The 19,554-nt window shown below is 45.0% G+C and overlaps 1 protein-coding gene across 3 annotated transcripts in view; it reads left to right on the forward strand.

Annotated features, from left to right (window-relative positions):
- The window catches only part of ZCCHC14 (zinc finger CCHC-type containing 14), a 95,584-nt gene that overhangs the window by 67,776 nt on the left and 8,254 nt on the right, over positions 1-19,554 (forward strand). For 2 of the 3 annotated variants that reach the window (XM_073605722.1, XM_073605723.1), the window contains exons 10-13: positions 880-971; positions 5,967-6,091; positions 11,349-11,492; positions 11,567-12,961. In XM_073605722.1, coding sequence (XP_073461823.1) covers positions 880-971; positions 5,967-6,091; positions 11,349-11,492; positions 11,567-12,961 — 1,756 coding nt within the window. The remainder of the gene's footprint in view (positions 1-879; positions 972-5,966; positions 6,092-11,348; positions 11,493-11,566; positions 12,962-19,554) is intronic. The other variant, XM_073605724.1, reaches the window with a different exon arrangement.

Below are 19,554 nucleotides of genomic sequence, written 5' to 3' on the forward strand. Positions count from 1 at the left end.
AAAAAAAAAAAACTATCTTAAATATTAAATACACAAAAACAGGCAATCAAAACTTTTGGACGAAAAAAAATGGGCTAACTTTACTGCTTAGTTTTTTTTTTAATTCATTACTGTATTTTTTTTAAAAAAAATTGCGTTTGAAAGACCGCTGCGCAAATACCGCGTGACATAAAATATTGCAACAACCACCATTTTATTCCCTAGGGTCTCTGCTAAAAAAAAATATATATATAATGTTTGGGGGTTCTAAGTGATTTTCTAGCAGAAAATACAGGATTTTTACCTGTAAGCAACAAGTGTCAGAAAAGATTTAGTCTTTAAATGGTTAAACTGAGAATTCCTACACGGAGTTCAGTCTATTGATAAAAAAGAACTTGAAGAGATACAATGTATCTTCTTATCAGACTTGGCAGGCTGCCCAGAGGAGGAGAGAAGATAACTTTCAGGCAACTTGCATTGACTCTATTACAGAAGTCATTTGCAAGTCACGGCTGAAGTTACAATCGGCCTTTTTTATCAGCACAATCGGCCGATGCCGATTAAGTAAAAAACGCCAAATATCGGCCGATATATCGGTCGACCTCTACTTATGATCTTAGATATTGTCAGGTATGTCCATATAGCTGTAGGTAGAAAGAGCACCTGTCATTGGATATAATGTGCTAGAATTTTATATATATGGTTGGAAGAAACAGTATATGGTATTGTCTCCTGATACGGTTATCCTTTGTTTTCAGAGACTGTTTTGTACAGCTGCATTTAAAAGTGGATTTAAGCTTAGTATACAGGTATCAGGTTTCTGCTCCAGCCTCTTCTGATCTGTAACAGCTGCTGTGTGCTGCACTGTGCTCTCACTCATTCTCTTCTGTCCTGCTGCAGTTCTTGAGTCTTACTGAGGAAGATTTAAACAAGTTTGAATCTCTAACGATGGGTGCAAAGAAGAAGCTGAAGACCCAGCTGGAGCTGGAGAAGTGAGTACCAGCAGGGGGCGCCATCCTCACTTGTGAAATGCAGCCACAAGGGGGTTTGTGAGCAGAAAATGGAAGTCTCACCCCAGTGAATGTGTACATGTGTTTTGTAGGGGGTTCAGTTGGATATAAACCCTTAGGCATCATTCCCACGAGGCGGATCCGCTCAGCAGAGTCCGCCAGCTCAGCAGGAGATCTCTCCGTTGATCTCCGCTCAGCCAGCGGATGACAGGTCTGTCTCTGCTCACTGAGTGGGGAGGGGCCTGTCAGAGCGCCGCCGATTCCTATGGACGGATTGGACGAAAACGGACATCATGTCCGTTTTCAACAGATCTCATCCGATCTGCCAGGACAGATGCGAACGTATCGCCATATGTCTGATATTAGCGGATCGAATGTCAGCCGACATGGTAACCGCTGACATCCATCGCTCCATAGACCTGCATGGAGCGACCGTTCAGGTCCGCCTAAAAAACTGACAGGCGGACCTGAACGGTCCATTCATGTGAAAGGGGCCTGAATTGATGGGATTTGGTTTGCTCTGTGTAACATAAACATTTATCATCGTTTTTACCTTGCTTTCATCTTTTGTTACATCTCAGTGCTGCTGATCTTCTGCAGCCACTTCATGTCTACATGGAATCCAACGATGGCTTCTTGATGGTGGTAACAGTGAACTATGCCTGTGTAATGTGTGTTGAAACAGCCACTTGTAGTCTCCATCAGAGGCCAAGGTGACAACGCAGGAGCACAGTTAGGAGACAGGAACCGAGTGTCATCACCCTATAAGAAGTGCAAGCTTTTAATAAAAGCTGCAGATTTTAAAATATTGAAAATGACTTATGAAATTACATTTACAGCTTATACAAAATTTAGGTGATTGGGCTTACATCTACTTTAATGTACTCTGTGCATTCTAGAAGACTATACACCGATCAGCCATAACATTATGACCACCCACCATAACTTGTCGAGACATGGACCCCACTAGACCTCTGAAGGTATGCTGTGATATAAAGTTACATAGTAGGCGAGGTTCAAAAAAGACACAAGTCCATCAAGTCCAACCTATGTGTGATTATATGGCACCAAGCCGTCAGTAGTAGATCCTTTAAGTCCTGTAAGTTGTGAGGTGGGGCCTCCATGGATGGGACTTGTTTTTCCAGAACATCCCACAGATGCTTGATTGGATTGAGATCTGAAGAATTTTGAGGCCAAGTCAACAACTTGTGTTCCTCAGCTGTTCTTAAATCTCTTAGACTAGGGTAGAGCTGGGCGATTTTCTCAAAAAAAAAAAAAAAATCTGTGATTTTTAAAAAAAAAAAAACTTATTTTACAATTCGAATCGAGTTTTTTTTTTTTTTTTTGGACACCACGCCGGTCCTGAGGAGCTGCAGGCAGGAGTTTTTAGGCAAGACCATGGCTTCGGCCTAGTCCACGGCGTCCGGCCTCGTGGACTAGCCGCGGCCTCACCTAAAAACTTCTGCTCGCAGCTCCTCAGGACCGGCGTGGTGAAAAAAATCTAAAAAAATCTATTTGCTTAAATTTTGAATCGATTTGACCTCTCAACTCGATTCAAGATTTAAATCAATTTTTTTTTCCCCAGCCCTAGACTAGGCTACCATTTTCCGTTGCTCCCTGGTCCAGTTCTGATGCTCATGTACCAATTGTAGGTGCTTTTGTTGGGGACACAGGTCAGCATGGGCACCCTGGCCGGTCTGCAGATATGCAGCCCCATATGCAACAAACTGTGATGCATTGTGTGTTCTGAAACCTTTTCATTGGAACCAGCATTAACTTTTTAAGCAATTTAAGCTAACGTAATTCTTCTATTACATTGAACTACACAGGTAAGCCTTTGCTCCCCACGTGCATCACTGAGCCTTGGCCTCCCATGACCCTGTCACCGGTTTCCTTCCTTGGACCACTTTTGATAGGTCCTGACAAATGCAGACCAGGAACGTCCCACAAGAGCTGCAGTTGCTCTGACCCAGTTGTCTAGCCATTACAATTTGGCCCCTGTCAAAGACGGTCAAATCTTTACGCTCGCCCGTTTTTTTTTTTTTTCTGCATTCAACACATCAACTTCAGGAACAACATGTTCACTTGCTTCCTGATCTATCCCACCCACTTTCAGATGCCATTGTAATGGGATAATATTATTATTCACTTTACCTGTCAGTAGTCATAATGTTATGGCCGATTGGCGCGTGTGTATATTGCCAAAAGTATTGGGACACCTGCCTTTACATGCATATGAACTTTATTGGCATCCCATTCTTAGTCCGTAGGGTTCAATATTGAGTTGGCCCACCCTTTGCAGCTGTAACAGCTTCAACTCTTCTGGGAAGGCTGTCCACAAGGTTTAGGAGTGTGTCTATGGGCATGTTTGACCATTCTTCCAGAAGCGCATTTGTGAGGTCAGGCACTGATGTTGGACAAGAAGGCCTGGCTAGCAGTCTCTCGCTTTAATTCATCCCAAAGGTGTTCTATCGGGTTGAGGTCAGGACTCTGTGCAGGCCATTCAAATTCCTCCACCCCAAACTCGCTCACCCATGTCTTTATTGTATTTTTATGCACTGGGGTGCCATTAAAGTTCATGTGCGTTTAAAGGCAGGTGTCCCAATACTTTTGATAATATAGTGTGTGTGTGTATATATGTATATATGTGTGTGTGTATATGTATATATATATATATATATATATATGTGTGTGTGTATATGTGTGTGTGTATATGTATATATATATATATATATATATATATATATATATATATATATATATATATATATATATATATATATATATATATATATATATATATATATATATATATATATATATATTCATATTCTACAGTGAGGGAAAAAAGTATTTGATCCCCTGCTGATTTTGTACGTTTGCCCACTGACAAAGAAATGATCAGTATATAATTTTAATGGTAGGTTTATTTTAACAGTGAGAGACAGAATAACAACAAAAATATCCATAAAAAAGCATTTCAAAAAAGTTATAAATTAATTTGCATTTTAATTAATGAAATAAATATTTGACCCCTTCGCAAAACATGACTTAGTACTTGGTGGCAAAACCCTTGTTGGCAATCACAGAGGTCAGACGTTTCTTGTAGTTGGCCACCAGGTTTACACATCTCAGGAGGGATTTTGTCCCACTCCTCTTTGCTCATCCCTTCCAAGACATTTAGGTTTCGAGGCTGACGTTTGGTTACTCAAACCTTTAGCGCCCTCCACATATTTTTTTTATGGAATTAAGATCTGGAGACTGGCTAGGCCACTCCAGGACCTTAATGTGCTTTTTCTTGAGTCACTCCTTTGTTGCCTTGGCCGTGTGTTTTAGGTCATTGTCATGCTGGAATACCCATCCAGGAACCATTTTCAATGCCCTGGCTGAGGGAAGGAGGTTCTTGCCCAAGATTTGATGGTACATGGCCCCGTCCATCGTCCCTTTTGATATGGGGAAGTTGTCCTGTCCCCTTAGCAGAAAAACACACCCAAAGCATAATGTTTCCACCTCCATGTTTGATGGTGGGGATGGTGTTCTTGGGGTCATAGGTAGCATTCCTCCTCCTCCAAACACTGTGAGTTGAGTTGATGCCAAAGAGCTCGATTTTGGTCTCATCTCAACACTTTCACCCAGTTCTCTGAATCATTCAGATATCATTCAGGTAGCAAACTTCAGACGGTCCTGTACATGTGCTTTCTTGAGCAAGGGGACCTTGCGGGCGCTGTAGGATTTCAGTCCCTCACGGCGTAGTGTGTTACCAATTGTTTTCTTGGTGACTATGGTCCCAGCTGCCTTGAGATCATTGACAAGATTCTCCCATGTAGTTCTGGGCTGATTCCTCACCGTTCTCATAATCATTGAGACTCCAGGAGGTGAGATCTTGCATGGAGTCCCAGATCGAGGGAGATTGACAGTTGTTTTGTGTTCTTCTATTTGTGAATAATCGCACCAACTCTTCTTACCCTCTCACTAAGTTGCTTGGCGATTGCGATGGTCTTGTAGCCCATTCCAGCCTTGTGTAGGTCTACAATCTTATCCCTGACATCCTTGGACAGCTCTTTGGTCTTGGCCATGGTGGAAAGATTGGAATCTGATTGCTTCTGTGGACAGGTGTCTTTTATACAGGTTACAAGCTGAGATTAGGAGCACTCCTTTTAAGAGAGTGCTCCTAATCTCAGCTCGTTACATGTATTGAAGACACCTGGAAGCCAGAAATTCTGCTAATTGATCGGGGATCAAATACTTATTTCACTCATTAAAATGCAAATCATTTTATAACTTTTTTGAAATGCGTTTTTCTGGATATTTTTGTTGATAATCTGTCTCAATGTTAAAATAAACCTACCATTAAAATTATAGACTGAACATTTCTTTGTCATATATATCATTTTTTTTTTTTTTTGGGGGGGGGGGGGTACTATCAGTATATTTAACATCAAGCTGGTAATCAAGTCTCCAATGTTGACTTTGTAGTTCCTTGTATCTTGGATTTTCTGTGTCTTATTGGACTGGCTTCAGTCCACAGTGCTGTGTAAGTAACAGTGTAATGAGGGAATCCCATTGATGGTTACTTGGGGGGGGGGCACAACAGGGACCCCTCCACTTCACAGAATGACTTTCATCAAATTATTATTATTTTATTAGAGGAAATTACAATGCCAACAATTTACACAGTGCTTTACATATTGTATATTCACATCAGTCCCTGTCCTCTAGGAGCTTACAATCTAAGGTCCCCATCTCACATATATACTAGGGCCAATTTAGACAGGAGCCAGTTACGCTACCAGCATGTCTTTGGAGTGTGGGAGGAAACCGGACACCCGGAGGAAACCCACGCCAGCACAGTGAGAACATGCAAACTCCATGCAGATAGTGTTCTTGCTGGGACAGAAATCCACTTAAGGAGCTGTATGAGAAGTCATATTGTGTTTCATGTCTACATTTATCTCCCTTTTATATTTTGTTCTGTAGGGAGAAATCGGAGAAGAGGTGTCTGAATCCGGCACAGTGTACCTTCACAAGCAGCGGGGTTGCCAGGGTCCCTCCCACTAGCCATGTCGGGCCAATGCAGAGCGTCCACTATAACCATTCTACAGGTAGGATCACACAAGATTTCCAGACTACTATTGATGGAAGTCAGAGCAAAGTCTGCCCCCTGCTTACCCACTGCTGTCTTCTAAGAGCTAGAGTTACTAAGAGAGGGGGCAGCGGACAATCTGGATGTGCCATATCCTGCAAAAAGGGAATTGCTGAATTTTTTTAGGCAGTATGTGGTTCAGATCAGTCCAGAAGGCAAATTAAAAAAAAATAAAGTGGATTAAAACAAAAAAAAATCTCAAGTCTATTTACATATTTCTTCAGTCAGCAAAGTATTTTTAACCCTATTGTGATAGCATCAAGTATTTTTTATTTATTTTTTCATCTTCGTGATCAAATGCATGTTGGAGGTCTTACTGACATAACAAGCCTTCAGCCTGTAGATGAACACTGCCCCCTTGAGGCAGCAGTGGGGTCTGCAATGCCTTCTGTTTAGTAGTATTTTTGTCAAACACAATTACGTTATTTAAAAAAAAAATAATAAGTTAAAACATTTTTTAAAGATTGTTTTTTACTGTAACAAAAAAACCTTTATATGTCATTAAAATGTAAAAAAATAAATAAAAATGAATTCAGATGTGCAAATTAGTCATAGAGCTATTGCCAAGTTAAAGCACAGTTAAAACACTCCTGGAAAATGCAGCAAAGGAGCATCTTTTTTAAGATAAAAACCCTTAATTATTCCTTTTTTGCTTTAGAGCTGTGTATGTCACCTCTGTGGAAAAGGAGCACTCCTGTGCTTGTGCATGGCTGGTACTCCAACTTTCCTAAAGCTTTGCAATGTGTACAGTGCCTTGAAAAAGTATTCATACTCTTTGAGAATTTCCACATTTTGTCATGTTACAACAAATGTATTTTATTGGGATTTTATGTGATCGACCAACACAAAGTGGCACATAATTGTGAAGTGGAAGGAAAATGATAAATGGTTTTCAACATTTTTTACAAAAATATAAATATCTGAAAACTGTGGTGTGTATTTGTATTCAGCCCCCCCCTGAGTCAATACTTTGTAGAACCTCCTTTCGCTGCAATTACAGCTGCAAGTCTTTTTGGGGATGTCTCTACCAACTTTGCACATCTAGAGAGGGACATTTTTACCCATTCTTCTTTGCAAAATAGCTCAAGCTCTGTCAGATTGGATGGAGAGCGTCTGTGAACAGCAATTTTCAAGTCTTGCCACAGATTTTCAATTGGATTTAGGTCTGGACTTTGACTGGGCCATTCTAACACATTAATATGCTTTGATCTAAACCACTTCATTGTAGCTCTGGCTGTATGTTTAGAGTCGTTGTCCTGCTGGAAGTTGAACCTCCGCCCCAGTCTCAAGTCTTTTGCAGACTCTAACAGATTTTCTTCTAAGATTGTCCTGTATTTGGCTCCATCCATCTTTCCATCAACTCTGACTAGCTTCCCTGTCCTTGCTGAAGAAAATCATCCCTACAACATGATGCTGCCCCCACCATGTTTCACGGTTGGGATGGTGATTTTAGGGTAATGTGCAGTGTTATGCCGTGTACACACGGGCAGACTTTCCGACCGGACTGGTCCGACGGACCGAATCCTGTGGACAATCCGACCGTGTGTGGGCTGCATCGGACTTCCGACAGACCGTTTCGGTCGGAAATCCAACGGACTTTAGATTTGAAACCTGCTTCAGATCTTTACGTCGTAACTCCACCGGTCTCAGTTCCTAACGGAAAGTCCATTCGTCTGTATGCTGGTCCGATGGACCAGATACGATGCAAGGGCAGGGTACTACATCTCGCGCTCGCTGCAATAGGAAAAACTAATTTTGCTATTGCGGCGAGCGCGAGACGACGATGTTCCTTAGGTCTGGTATGGATTTCAAGGGGAACCCCCTACGCCGAAACAACGGAGTGGGGTCCCCCCAAAATCCATACCAGACCCCTATCCGAGCACGCTGCCTGGCCGGTCAGGAAAGGGGGTGGGGATGAGCGAGCGCTCCCCCTCCTGAACTGTACCAGGCCGCATGCCCTCAACATGGGGGGGGGTGGGGTGGTGGGTGCTTTGGGGAAGGGGAGCGCCCTGCGGCCCCCCCCCACCCCAAAGCACCTTGTCCCCATGTTGATGAGGACAAGGGCCTCTTCCCGACAACCCTGGGCGTTAGTTGTCGGGGTCTGCGGGCGGGGGGCTTACCGGAACCTGGGAGCCCCCTTTAATAAGGGGGCCCCCAGATCCCGGCCCCCCACCCTATGTGAATGGGTAGGGGTACGATGCACCCCATACTCATTCACCTAGGGAAAAAGTGTCAATAAAAAAAACACACTATACAGGTTTTTAAAGTAATTTATTAGACAGCCCGGGGGGTCTTCTTCCGACTTTACCGCTCTCTCTGGCCTCTTCTCCCGGTGTCCAGTTCTTTTCCCGCTCTTCGGCCTCTTCTCCCGGTGTTCGACCTCTTCTGCCGGCTCCTCCGCTATCTTCCGCTGCTTTTTTGCTAGCGGTGGCCCGGACTTCTGTGTCGTCTTCTTCCCTCTTCTCTTCTTCCAATGTTGACACAACGCTCTCTCCCACTGTAATGCTGTGTGAGCGCTCCGCAATGACTTATATAGGCGGCGACCCCGCCCCCTTATGACGTCACAGTCCGGGGCATGTTGAGTCTGTGACGTCATAAGGGGGTGTGGTCATCGGGTGATGTTGACCACGCCCCCTTATGACGTCACAGTACCAACATATAAGTCATTGCGGAGCGCTCACACAGCATTACAGCGGGAGAGAGCGTCGTGTCAACATCGGAAGAAGACGACTCAGAAGTCCAGGCCGGACGAACACCGGGAGAAGAGGCCGGAGAGCGGGAGAAGAACCGGACACCAGGAGAAGAGGCCGGAGAGAGCGGCGAAGTCGGAAGAAGACCCCCGGAGCTGTCTAATACATTACTTTAAAAACCTGTGTAGTGTGTTTTTTTTATTGACGCTTTTTCCCTCGGTGAATGGGTAGGGGTACGATGTACCCCATACTCATTCACATAGGGTGGGGGGCCGGGATCTGGGGGCCCCCTTATTAAAGGGGGCTCCCGGATTCTGATAAGCGCCCCCGCCCACAGACCCCGACAACCAACGGCCAGGGTTGTCGGGAAGAGGCCCTTGTCCTCATCAACATGGGGACAAGGTGCTTTGGGGTGGGGGGGGCCGCAGGGCGCCCCCCTCCCCGAAAGCACCCACCCCCCCATGTTGAGGGCATGCAGCCTGGTACAGTTCGGGGGGGGTGGCGCTCACTCGTCCCCACCCCCTTTCCTGACCGGCCGGGCTGCGTGCTCGTATAAGGGTCTGGTATGGCTTTTGGAATTTTTCCTTTTTTTGGCGTACGGGGTTCCCCTTAAAATCCATACCAGACCTAAGGGCCTGGTATGCCCCGCGACGGGGATCGCAAGGTGTCAATCTCTCCGATAAAAGCGGCGAGATTGACTCCCTTTTCTAGTCCCGTCGTACCCGAGTCACGTTCAAAATGAACGGACTTGTTCGTATGTGGGCAAGTCTGTTCATTCTGAAAGTCCGTCGTAACTCCGTCGGGAAGAAAGCGGACGTAGTCCGCCAGAAAGTCCGGTCGTGTGTAGGCAAGTCCGTCCGTAGTCTGGTCGTGTGTAGGGAAGTCCGTTTGTAAAAAAAAGTCAGTCGGAAGTCTGTCAAAAGTCTGTCGGACCAGTCCGTTCAGATTGTCCGCCCGTGTGTACGCCCTATTAGTTTTCCGCCAAACATAGCGTTTTGCTTTCAGGCCAAAAAGTAAAATTTTGGTCTCCTCTTGACCAGAGTACCTTCTTCCACATGTTTGTTGTGTCCCCCACATGGCTTCTCGCAAACTGCAAACAGGACGACTTATGGCTTTCTTTCAACAATGGCTTTCTTCTTGCCACTCCTCCATAAAGGCCAGATTTGTGGAGTGCATGACTAATAGTTGTCCTGTGGACAGATTCTCCCACCTGAGCTGTGGATCTCTGCAGCTCCTCCAGAGTTACCATGGGCCTCTTGGCTGCTTCTCTGATGAATGTTCTCCTTGCCTGGCCTGTCAGTTTAGGTGGACGGCCATGTCTTGGTAGGTTTGCAGTTGTGCCATACTCTTTCCGTTTTCGGATGATGGATTGAACAGTGCTCCATGAGATGTTCAAAGCTTGGGATATTTTTTTTTATAACCTAACCCTGCTTTAAACTTCTCCACAACTTTATCCCTGACCTGTCTGGTGTGTTCTTTGGCTTTCACAATGGTGTTTGTTCGCTAAGGCTTTCTAACAAACCTCTGAGGGCTTCACAGAACAGCTGTATTTATACTGAGATTAAATTACAAAAAGGTGGACTCTATTTACTAATTAGGTGACTTATGAAGGCAATTGGCTGCACTAGATTTTAGTTAGGAGTATCAGAGTAAAGAGGGCTGAATACAAATGCACACTACACTTTTCAGATATTTATTTGTAAAAAAATGTGAAAATCATTTTCCTTCCACTGCACAATTATGTGCCACTTTGTGTTGGTCTATCACATAAAATCACAATAAAAAACATTTACGATTTTGGTTGTAACATGACAAAATGTGGAAAATTTCAAGGGGTGTGAATACTTTTTAAGGCACTGTACTGTCCAGGCCACATACAGGGACTGCCTTCACAGGTCCTTCCTGAAGCAGAGTATAGGCCAGGGTTCCATGGAACTCTGGGGTTCCTTCAAAGGTCGCTAGGGGGTTCCTTGAGCAATGAGCAATTTTTGCCTCTCAGTTCCCACTGACACCATTGATCTTTTTATCTATCTGTAAGGGGTTAATTCTTCCCAGTGACCACAAGTGTACGGTGCATTTGTCCTATTAAACCATCACACTAATGTAACGTGAGTTGTCGATATAATAATTTTTAGGCAGGGGTTCCCAGAGACTGGAAAGTTATTTCAAAGGTTCCTCCTTGTTGAAAAGGTTGAGAAAGGCTGGTGTAGGCACTGCACAGATTTTCATGCAGCTGTAGTACCGGTTGGAAGTGTGCAGGTAGGGAGACCATTAAAGGCACCATAGCAAACCCATAGGAGGAAGTGCAGTGGGCATTATTTGCAAGCAGATCATCTGCACCATGGAGCGACCAGGAAAGAAAATAAATATGTAGCAAGCAAGGCTAACAACAGTATAAAGAATGTTTTATAGGTTTAATAACACTTAAAGTGATGCATTCTGGCACTCCTAATTTTGCCTAGGCATCAATGACCACTGGTCATGGAAGGGTTTAAAAAATGACAGCATTTTTTACTTTCTTGGTAGAACTGTCTGTAGACGTGGAGCCAACAACTTCTCAAATGCCTCAAGAAGGCAGCTCGTCATCCGAGTACTCCAGTTCCCCTTCCAGCCCAATGGGACTTCAGACACGAGAGGAGAGCTCGGACAGTGCAGAAGAAATGGACAGGCGTAAGTAGCCTAATATCTTCCTGTTATCTATAAAGCAGCCTATGGTATGAGTTCTAATCATTCTTTCTCTTTAGGTCTCGGAAGACACTCGGACTGCACAGAGAAGGAAAAGTCTGTCTTGTTGGTGAATCACTTTACGTCAACCTCGGTGCGCCCGACAGCTCAGGTTCTCCCTGTTCAGAACGATGCTGGATCCAGCTCTGCGAGTCATCACCCTCTGCCAATTCAGATCATTACCGGGACCCCAACCCATATGACTCCCCTCCACCTCATCAACACGTTGCACAAGTCAGACCGCGGGGGCACTGAGATCAAACTCCTCCAATCTCCGCACTCTCTCCTGTCTTCAGAGGAAAGGAGCAAATCAGCTGCACCCAGAAGCAGCATCAAAATCGAGAAGAGCTTTGGTGGCATGCTTCTTGACGTCAAGGCTCCATCTAACCCTTTGCAATCTGGACATGTCCTCTCCATAATGCCTGACAGCAGCTCCATGGCTCAGACTATGGCCTTCGGTGTCCGCACCAAAGTCGGCAGTTCTATGCCTGGGGAGAGGATGATGAAGCCGACTTCGGTGATGGTGGACAGCAGCATGCCAGCTACTCCATCGTCCGCACCAGTCTTCCACGTTGCCCGTACCCCGGTAAAGCTTTTGGTGTCGTCCGCTGATTCTTCCATGGTTGGGCAGATGTCATGTTCCAGTGTTTCCCCCGCAATAATAAGCCCCAGAAATGTTCTCTATACAGCCAATACCAAAGTTGCCTTCTCCACCATGGGTGGCGCACCGGTAGCTCAGATGTCAGGCAACTTCTGCGCAAACAGCAATGCCTCTTCAAGCAGCCTCACGTCTACATCATACAGCAGCATAGCCCACCTGCCCAGCTGCTCGGTGCCCAGCTCGAGCCCGACATCTGTATCTGACAACAGCTACTACAGCGGCGGAGGAAACTCCCCGAGCATGAACTTGCAAGTTGCCAGCCAAACGTCAGGCCACCACCACCTACACCACCAACAGCAAAAGTCCCAGACGGGGTGCACCGTGTGCAGTTCCTGCGGGTGCAGTGGCAGCTGCGGGAGCAGCGGCGTAGCGGTCAACTACGGGAACTATTTTCAGCACTTCTCGGCACCCTCCATGTTTCCGTTTTCTCTCATGCCCTTCAACCCCATGTGCAATAATGGGTACATCAACACCCAGCAATACAACAATAGCTCCTCCTTCCCCGTCATGCATCACCCTTACAGCAACAGCCTGAACCCCGACTCCATGCTGACGGGGCAGCCAAGCTTCTCCATGCCCCCTATGCAGAACTTTATCACTGGCACAGCGGGGGTATACCAGCCTCAGGGAATAATGGGAGCCATTAATGGCACGCTGCACAAGAAGAGCGGCAATGTCTCGTGTTATAACTGCGGGGTCAGCGGGCATCGAGCTCAGGATTGTAAGCAGCCATCGATGGATTTTAATCAGCAAGGTAATTTGTTTTGGGGCACGGATGCATTTAACGGGATTCTGTAGAGTTTTTTGTTTTTCATTCTTGTTCTTTAGGGGACACAGGAAGTTAAACTTCGGGTTAAACTGCCACTGGCAAACAAAAAACTAGGCCTGGCCAGGATAACCCCTACACTACCATGACATAAATTTGTGCTCATGTACGAGCTTCAGCTTAAGCTGTGTTAAAGACCTTTTTTGCTTCTTCCATTTTTTCCTTCAGTTCAGACTCTTTGCTATATCCCTACTGAAGCTTTGTCTCTTCAGTTGCAGCTGTCATCCTTATCCTGGCTTTTGGAGTGTCACATCCGGACCCCCGGAACTAGACTTTTCAGGGATAGCCTAGAAGTGACCTTCAACTGCTGGCTTCTACATGAGGCACAGCCGAGCACCAGAAGCCTACAGTACCTCATCTGCATAGGTCACTTGGCATCTTTATTCCCTGTTCCTGACAATTTTTGCAACAGAATGGGTTAATGTTGTGGGGCTGAGCACCAACATCATCTGCCAGGTTGTGTTGCGTGCACTCCATGCTTTCTTTCTCACCATACAGCATGAAGGAAGCATCTCCCAGCTGTTGCTCCCTCTTGCAAAGGGCCACATCGAAGGTCAACCTGTTCCTACTGAATGGAGTGACTTTGGTCACCTCTGGCCATCTGACCTTTACCTGCTACCAGCTGTCCAGTTTTTGTGAGTACTTAAAGACGAAGTAAACCCTGGTGGGTTTTACTTCCTCTTTGTTTCCCTGCAAAGGTAAAGCATAATGGGCTACTATGAATCGCATAGTAGCCCATTATGTGTCACTTACCTGGCACAGGAGCCTGCGATGTCCCCGATTTTCTCACTGGCAGCGAGCGTCCGTTCTTCACCCCTCTTCCTTCTGGGGCCGCAAACTCTGGCTCTGTAACTGGCCGGAGTCACGGGACGTCACTCCCGCGCATGCGCGTGAGAGCCGCCAGTCGCGGCATGACTCCAGCTTGAAACGGCACAGCACGCCCTTTCAAGAGTGCGCATGCGCCAAGTACATCGGCGCATGCGCAGAACCGGGTAGGTTTAGGAGATATTTCAAGCACCTACAGGTAAGCCTTAATCTAGGCTTACCTGTAGGTAAAAGTGGTCTGTAAGGGTTTATAACCACTTTAAGGTCTCAACTCTTACCTTAAACCTATAGGTTGCCTTATCGCCAAGGTTTTCTGGGTCCTCTTTAGCTCTGTTTTGTGTGGCTGCATCCTCTGTCCTTTTGGTGTTGGTTTTTACTATAGTCATACAAGACTTTGTGGCCTATATAACCCAGTTTTTTCTGACTTTGATTTCAGAGGTTACAAGCACTCTTCCACACCCTCTCCAGAAGATTCTGTATCTGGTTTGCCTGCAGCCATAATGGCTTCTGAGCCATCAGCCGCAAGCACTCTGATTTTAGGCTGCTCGAGTCGTTAACTGATCAGCTTTACATGTAAGGAGTCCCCGCCAACTGCTGTTACTCTTGAGATAATCGAGAACGTTTCGGTTCTTATTGATGCAGTGCGTAACACTTTGGCCTAGAGGATCAGTCTGTTGCTAATACCAGTGCGATTTCCAGCCTTGGGTCATTTGGAATGTCTAAGGCCACAAAGACTTTGCCTTTCCACCCACTTTTTCAACTATTTCTCTTGTAATTGGAAACATCCTGATAAGTTATTGCTACCTCCAAGTGCTTGTTAACTTAGCATTCATTTGGAAAGGATTTTGCAGAGAAGCAGTCTATTCCAATTGTGGATCTGGCTGTGTCCTGCCTTAACAAGGTGCTTACTATTCTGGTAGAGACACTCCTTTTTTTAAGGACCCAGTCAATAAAAGGTTGGAAGCTCTTTCCAGGGCTCTGTTGTCTCTGGCAGGTCCTGCCCTTCACCCAATCCTGGCTGTGACTTTACTTCTGAAACGGTATGTAATTGACCAAAATCCCTTAAGAGAGGTCTAACCATTGCTGCGGTTGATTGCTTGCTTATTGAACATGTTGAGCAGATGGCTGTAGAACTTCAGCTTTGACAAACCTCTGGCCTTTCGTCTCATTTCCATTGTCTTTCATTTCCATACATATGCTTTGGGCACTTTGGCTATAGGCATACTCTGGAACCCTTGTATGTCTGATCTGCATTGCCTTTAAGGCACAACATTTCTTTGAAACAAATCTTGATAATGTTCTCAAGAATGCTACTGGTGGCAAGATCAAACATCTTCCTCAGCGGAAGGAGCCTACAGAAAAGACTGCAAAGTCTTCTCCCTTTCTGACTGATAAGAAATGTACCTTTTGTTGCTCCATTCCCTCAGCCTCCTTATTAAGACCCCCCCCAGCTTGTATCCCAGTCTGCCCACAAGTTTCATGAAAGCGCACCCCCACTTGCCAAAGGTTTGTTAATCTTTGTAGACCAGGTTGTCCCTGGTTTGGTGGCTCAAGAATCCAGCTCTGGAGTCTGGAAAGTCTTCCCTCCCATCTTTTGGAGGATTCTCATATTGGATGCCAGCATATTAGGTTGGTGAGGAGTCCTAGGCATCATGTTGGTGCAGGAGACTTGGTCTTCCGAACTTCGGGCAGTTTTGCTCTTTGCAGTTTTTGGACCATCCTACTGAAGGGTCATTCAGTCCAGATTCAATTGGACAAGATCACAGTGGTGACATACATCATTCATCAGGGAGGGACCAGAAGTTTTGGTACGGCAAGGGAGGTCAATCTGATCCTATTTTGGACAGAATTTCAGATTCCAGCCTGGACCTGGATGAGTTTTACTTTAACCCTGAGGTTTTTCCAGGACTTGTGTCACTGGTGGGCTGTGCTGAATAATGGACATCGAGGTTCACTGGCAAACTGGACTAGTTTGTGTCCAGGTATGAGGATACTCTGTTGGTAGCAGTGGATGCTCTGGTGGGTCTGTGGAATCAGTACATCCTGATCCGGGCCTTTCTATCCCTGAAACGGTTTCCTTGTCTGCTTTTCAGAGTCAGGAATTAGGGCATTTCTGTGATCCTTATTGCCCCAGACTGGCCCAGTCAAATGTGGTATGATGACCTGATAGGACTCCTTGCAGAGGCTCTGTGGGCACTATCAGATCTTCTGTCCTTGGCTTTTATACCTGTTGAACCTCAGGTTCTGAGTGACGGCAGGGGCATCTCTGAGTCTGTGATTCCTGAAGTGCTAGAAAGTCTACTTCCCTTGATGTCTACCAGCGGGCATGGAAAGCATAGTTTACTTGCTGAGGGTCTCGAGGCTTTCACCCCTAGGAGTTTCTCCATGAAACAAATCCTTTTCTTCCTGCATCTGGGTCTAGACCAGCATTTGGCTCTCTGCACATTTAAGGGTCAGTTTCTGCCCTTTCTATTCTGCTTAAGAGACAGACTGTTGGTCCTTCACATTCTGGATTAAAACCTTTGTACAGGGGGTCTCTAATGTAGTTTACTCCCTGGACCCTCGTAAGTTCCACTTTGACTCAGTGGAACCTGAATCTGGTTCTCTCTGCTCTGTAGAAACCCCTGTTTGAACCCTTTCTCCACTCTCACCCACAAGTTGGTGTTTCTTGTAGCCATCACCTCTGCAAGGTAAGTGTCGGAACTGGTGGCCTTAACCTGCAAGAAACATTATTTTTGGTTTTGCATTGGGACAAGGTGGTGCTGATGTCCAGGACTTCCTTCTTGCCTAATTTATTTTTGTCTTTTACTTCAATAAGGACATTTTTCTTTCATCCCTCTGTCTGTCTACACGGTTCACCAAAAGGAAATTTCCCTCCATTGTCTGGATGTGATTCGGGCAGTGAGAGTCTATTCCTAAGCCACTGCTCCTTTCGGAAAGACTGATGGTTTTTTTTTTTTTTTTGTTTGTCATCCTGAATAGACCCCATAAGGGTGCTCCAGATTTTCATTTCACCATCTCTAGGTGGCTCAGGTAGACAACCCTACAGGCTTATGGCCTCAAGGATCTGGTTCCATCCTTTCCTGACAAGGTGCACTGAGGTCTATGTGTTCTTCACAGACTTTTTAATATCGGGCAACTGTTTCTCAGTTACAAAGCTTCCACCTGGTTTTCTGTTTACCAAGTTCTACCAGATGGACGTTTCTACCTCACCTCATCACAGCTCTGGGCCAGAGATCTTCCAGGTGGCCTTTTAAGTTGCAGCCTGCCCTTAGCTCTTTCTGTTATTTTTTGTTTGGACTGTTAGTAATTGTTTGCTCAGTTGAACATCTTTTGGCCTTCCAGAAAGCTAGACTTTCTGTGTCCCTCAATGGAAGAAATAGAAATTTTTGTGTTCCATATAAAGTTTTTTTCTTGGAGTCTATTAAGGGGACACAGGTTACACCCCTCTGTGTTTATGATTATGTTCCCAGTACTACTTTGCTACAAAACTGAGGCATGCTGGTAGTAGGCGTTATCCTGGGCTGGCCTACAGTTTTTTGTTTGCCATTGTCCAGTGCCCTCTTTAGGAAGCAGTATAACCAAAAGATGGAAGACTTCCTGTATCCCTCAGTGGACTCCAAGGAAAGGGTTTTACAGTGAGCTTCTATTAATCAAGTACCTATACTGTTTGTATCCAAGAAAATGTAATGATTTTATTGATTGTGTAAAAAGAATCAATTATGTTTTTTAGTTTCTCAGAATAAAAATGCTTTTCTTTAGTAGAATAGGGGGAGGCTGGAATCTCCATCAGATTTTGTTTGGCTGTGTCCCTGTTGCAGATATTCTTTCATTTCCTGTCTGTTGAAACTGTTGTTAGCAGGACAGAAAATGAGGGTAGATCTCGCAAATGAAACCTCAGGGATAGCAGTAAAAACCTGGCAAGACTTTTTCTCCGCCCTGTTCAAACCCTAAAGTAGAACTATAAGCAAAAGTTTTTTTTTTTTTTCATTTTGGATAGAGCAAGGGAGAGTTATAACCCCTGTCATATTTTTCATTTTTTTTTTCAATCTGTGTCCCATTGTGGAGATTTGCCTTCATTTCCTGTCCCATAGCCAAACAGGAAGTGAGCTTAGAGGGAATTCCTGCATATTAAGGGAATTATTTGGGGATCCCCAGGCCACCAGAACTGGTACCCTCATTGGAAGATTTCCCCTCTATTATTTTTCTGGGGATAACCCAAAATTTGGGATTTTCTCTTACTTTCAATGATAATGGTAAACAGGACAAACAGAGAGGGTGAATCTCCTTAACAGGGAAACAGACAGCAATAAAAACTATCGAGCATTTTAATCCCTCCCCACTCTATCCAAAACTAAAAGAAAATACGTTTATTTTAAAAAAAGAAAAGAGTAGTCTTTTGGACGATCCAGTTATGTTGTGAGTATCTTCCTCACCAGCAGTGGGCGATTCTTACCCCTAGACAGAGCAGCGCTCATTTAATGACATGAAGAAAAAGAGGAGATGTGGTATGTGGCACCATAAGTGAAACAAGGCTTCATCCCAATTATGTGAGCAGAAAAAGAAAAACATTGGTCAAGGGGACTTTAGATGAGGCCAATCACTCGAAGAATCAAGTGTATACACAATAGTCAATTTATTACATGATAACAAGTAAAAAATAAAAATTTTACAGACATTATGGAGTACAGGTAAAAAACATTACATTGAGCTGAACCATACTAGATGATCATCGTAATTGACATGGAACTATGTAAGTATTCATATAGTGGTAATATCATTACATGTTAAAACCAAACGATAGGGAATGTCTAACAGCAGATGATAAAACGATCCAAACATCTCAAAGCATCCTATAACTCTACGTGTTTTGTGGATTGATCTCCACTTCCTCAGGAGTAGATGCAGAATATAGAGTATGTCAGCTCAATTGGAGGGGGAGGGAAGGAAGGGAGAATCTAGCAGCCCTGGGGAATGTCTACCCCGGGGGAGGGGGGGGGGCTGAGGCGGCGGAACCCAGATAAACCTCATGAAGAAGGGGGCAGACGGGCGAACCAGGCGTCCATGTCTGAGTTAATCCATAAGTAATGTGCACAAGTAATCGCATTTAAGCCCATAGTATTTAAGCCCATAGTAATTTGTCAAGATCCTTGGTGTGAATGCAAGTTTGCAGTGTCCACTCATGGAACGCTCATGGTGCGCCACCCACACCCCGAGCCGGAGGCAAGAGACGAACCCACCGCCATGTGCGCTCCCACATTAGTGGCGCGCAGATGGGGTTGACGGTGGGCCCGTCTTCGAGTGATTGGCCTCATCTAAAGTCCCCTTGGCCAATGTTTTTCTTTTTCTGCTCATTTAATGACATGAACACCGCTCTGTCCAGAAATACTTTGAGCCCAGGCCAGCGAAATGACGGGGTAGGTCCATGATACCCTAAGCTAACATCATCTCAGCCTGAGCAAGGTCAGACTTGGCCTCAAGGATGCCTCTTTAAAGCGGAGTGCCATCCTTTTTTACAAGTTCCTCTTTTCAATGCCCCTCTGGTGTACATTCCTAAATGGATATATATATATATATATATATATATATATATTTATTTTATTTTTTTTTAGATCTGGGCAGCACATCGGATCCCAGCCCCACCTAGGTGATGACGTCATTAGCCGATTCCCACGCACACCCTGGGATATTGGTGT

Source organism: Aquarana catesbeiana, linkage group LG11, assembly GCF_042186555.1.
Source record: "Aquarana catesbeiana isolate 2022-GZ linkage group LG11, ASM4218655v1, whole genome shotgun sequence".
Classification (NCBI taxonomy): Eukaryota; Metazoa; Chordata; class Amphibia; order Anura; family Ranidae; genus Aquarana; species Aquarana catesbeiana.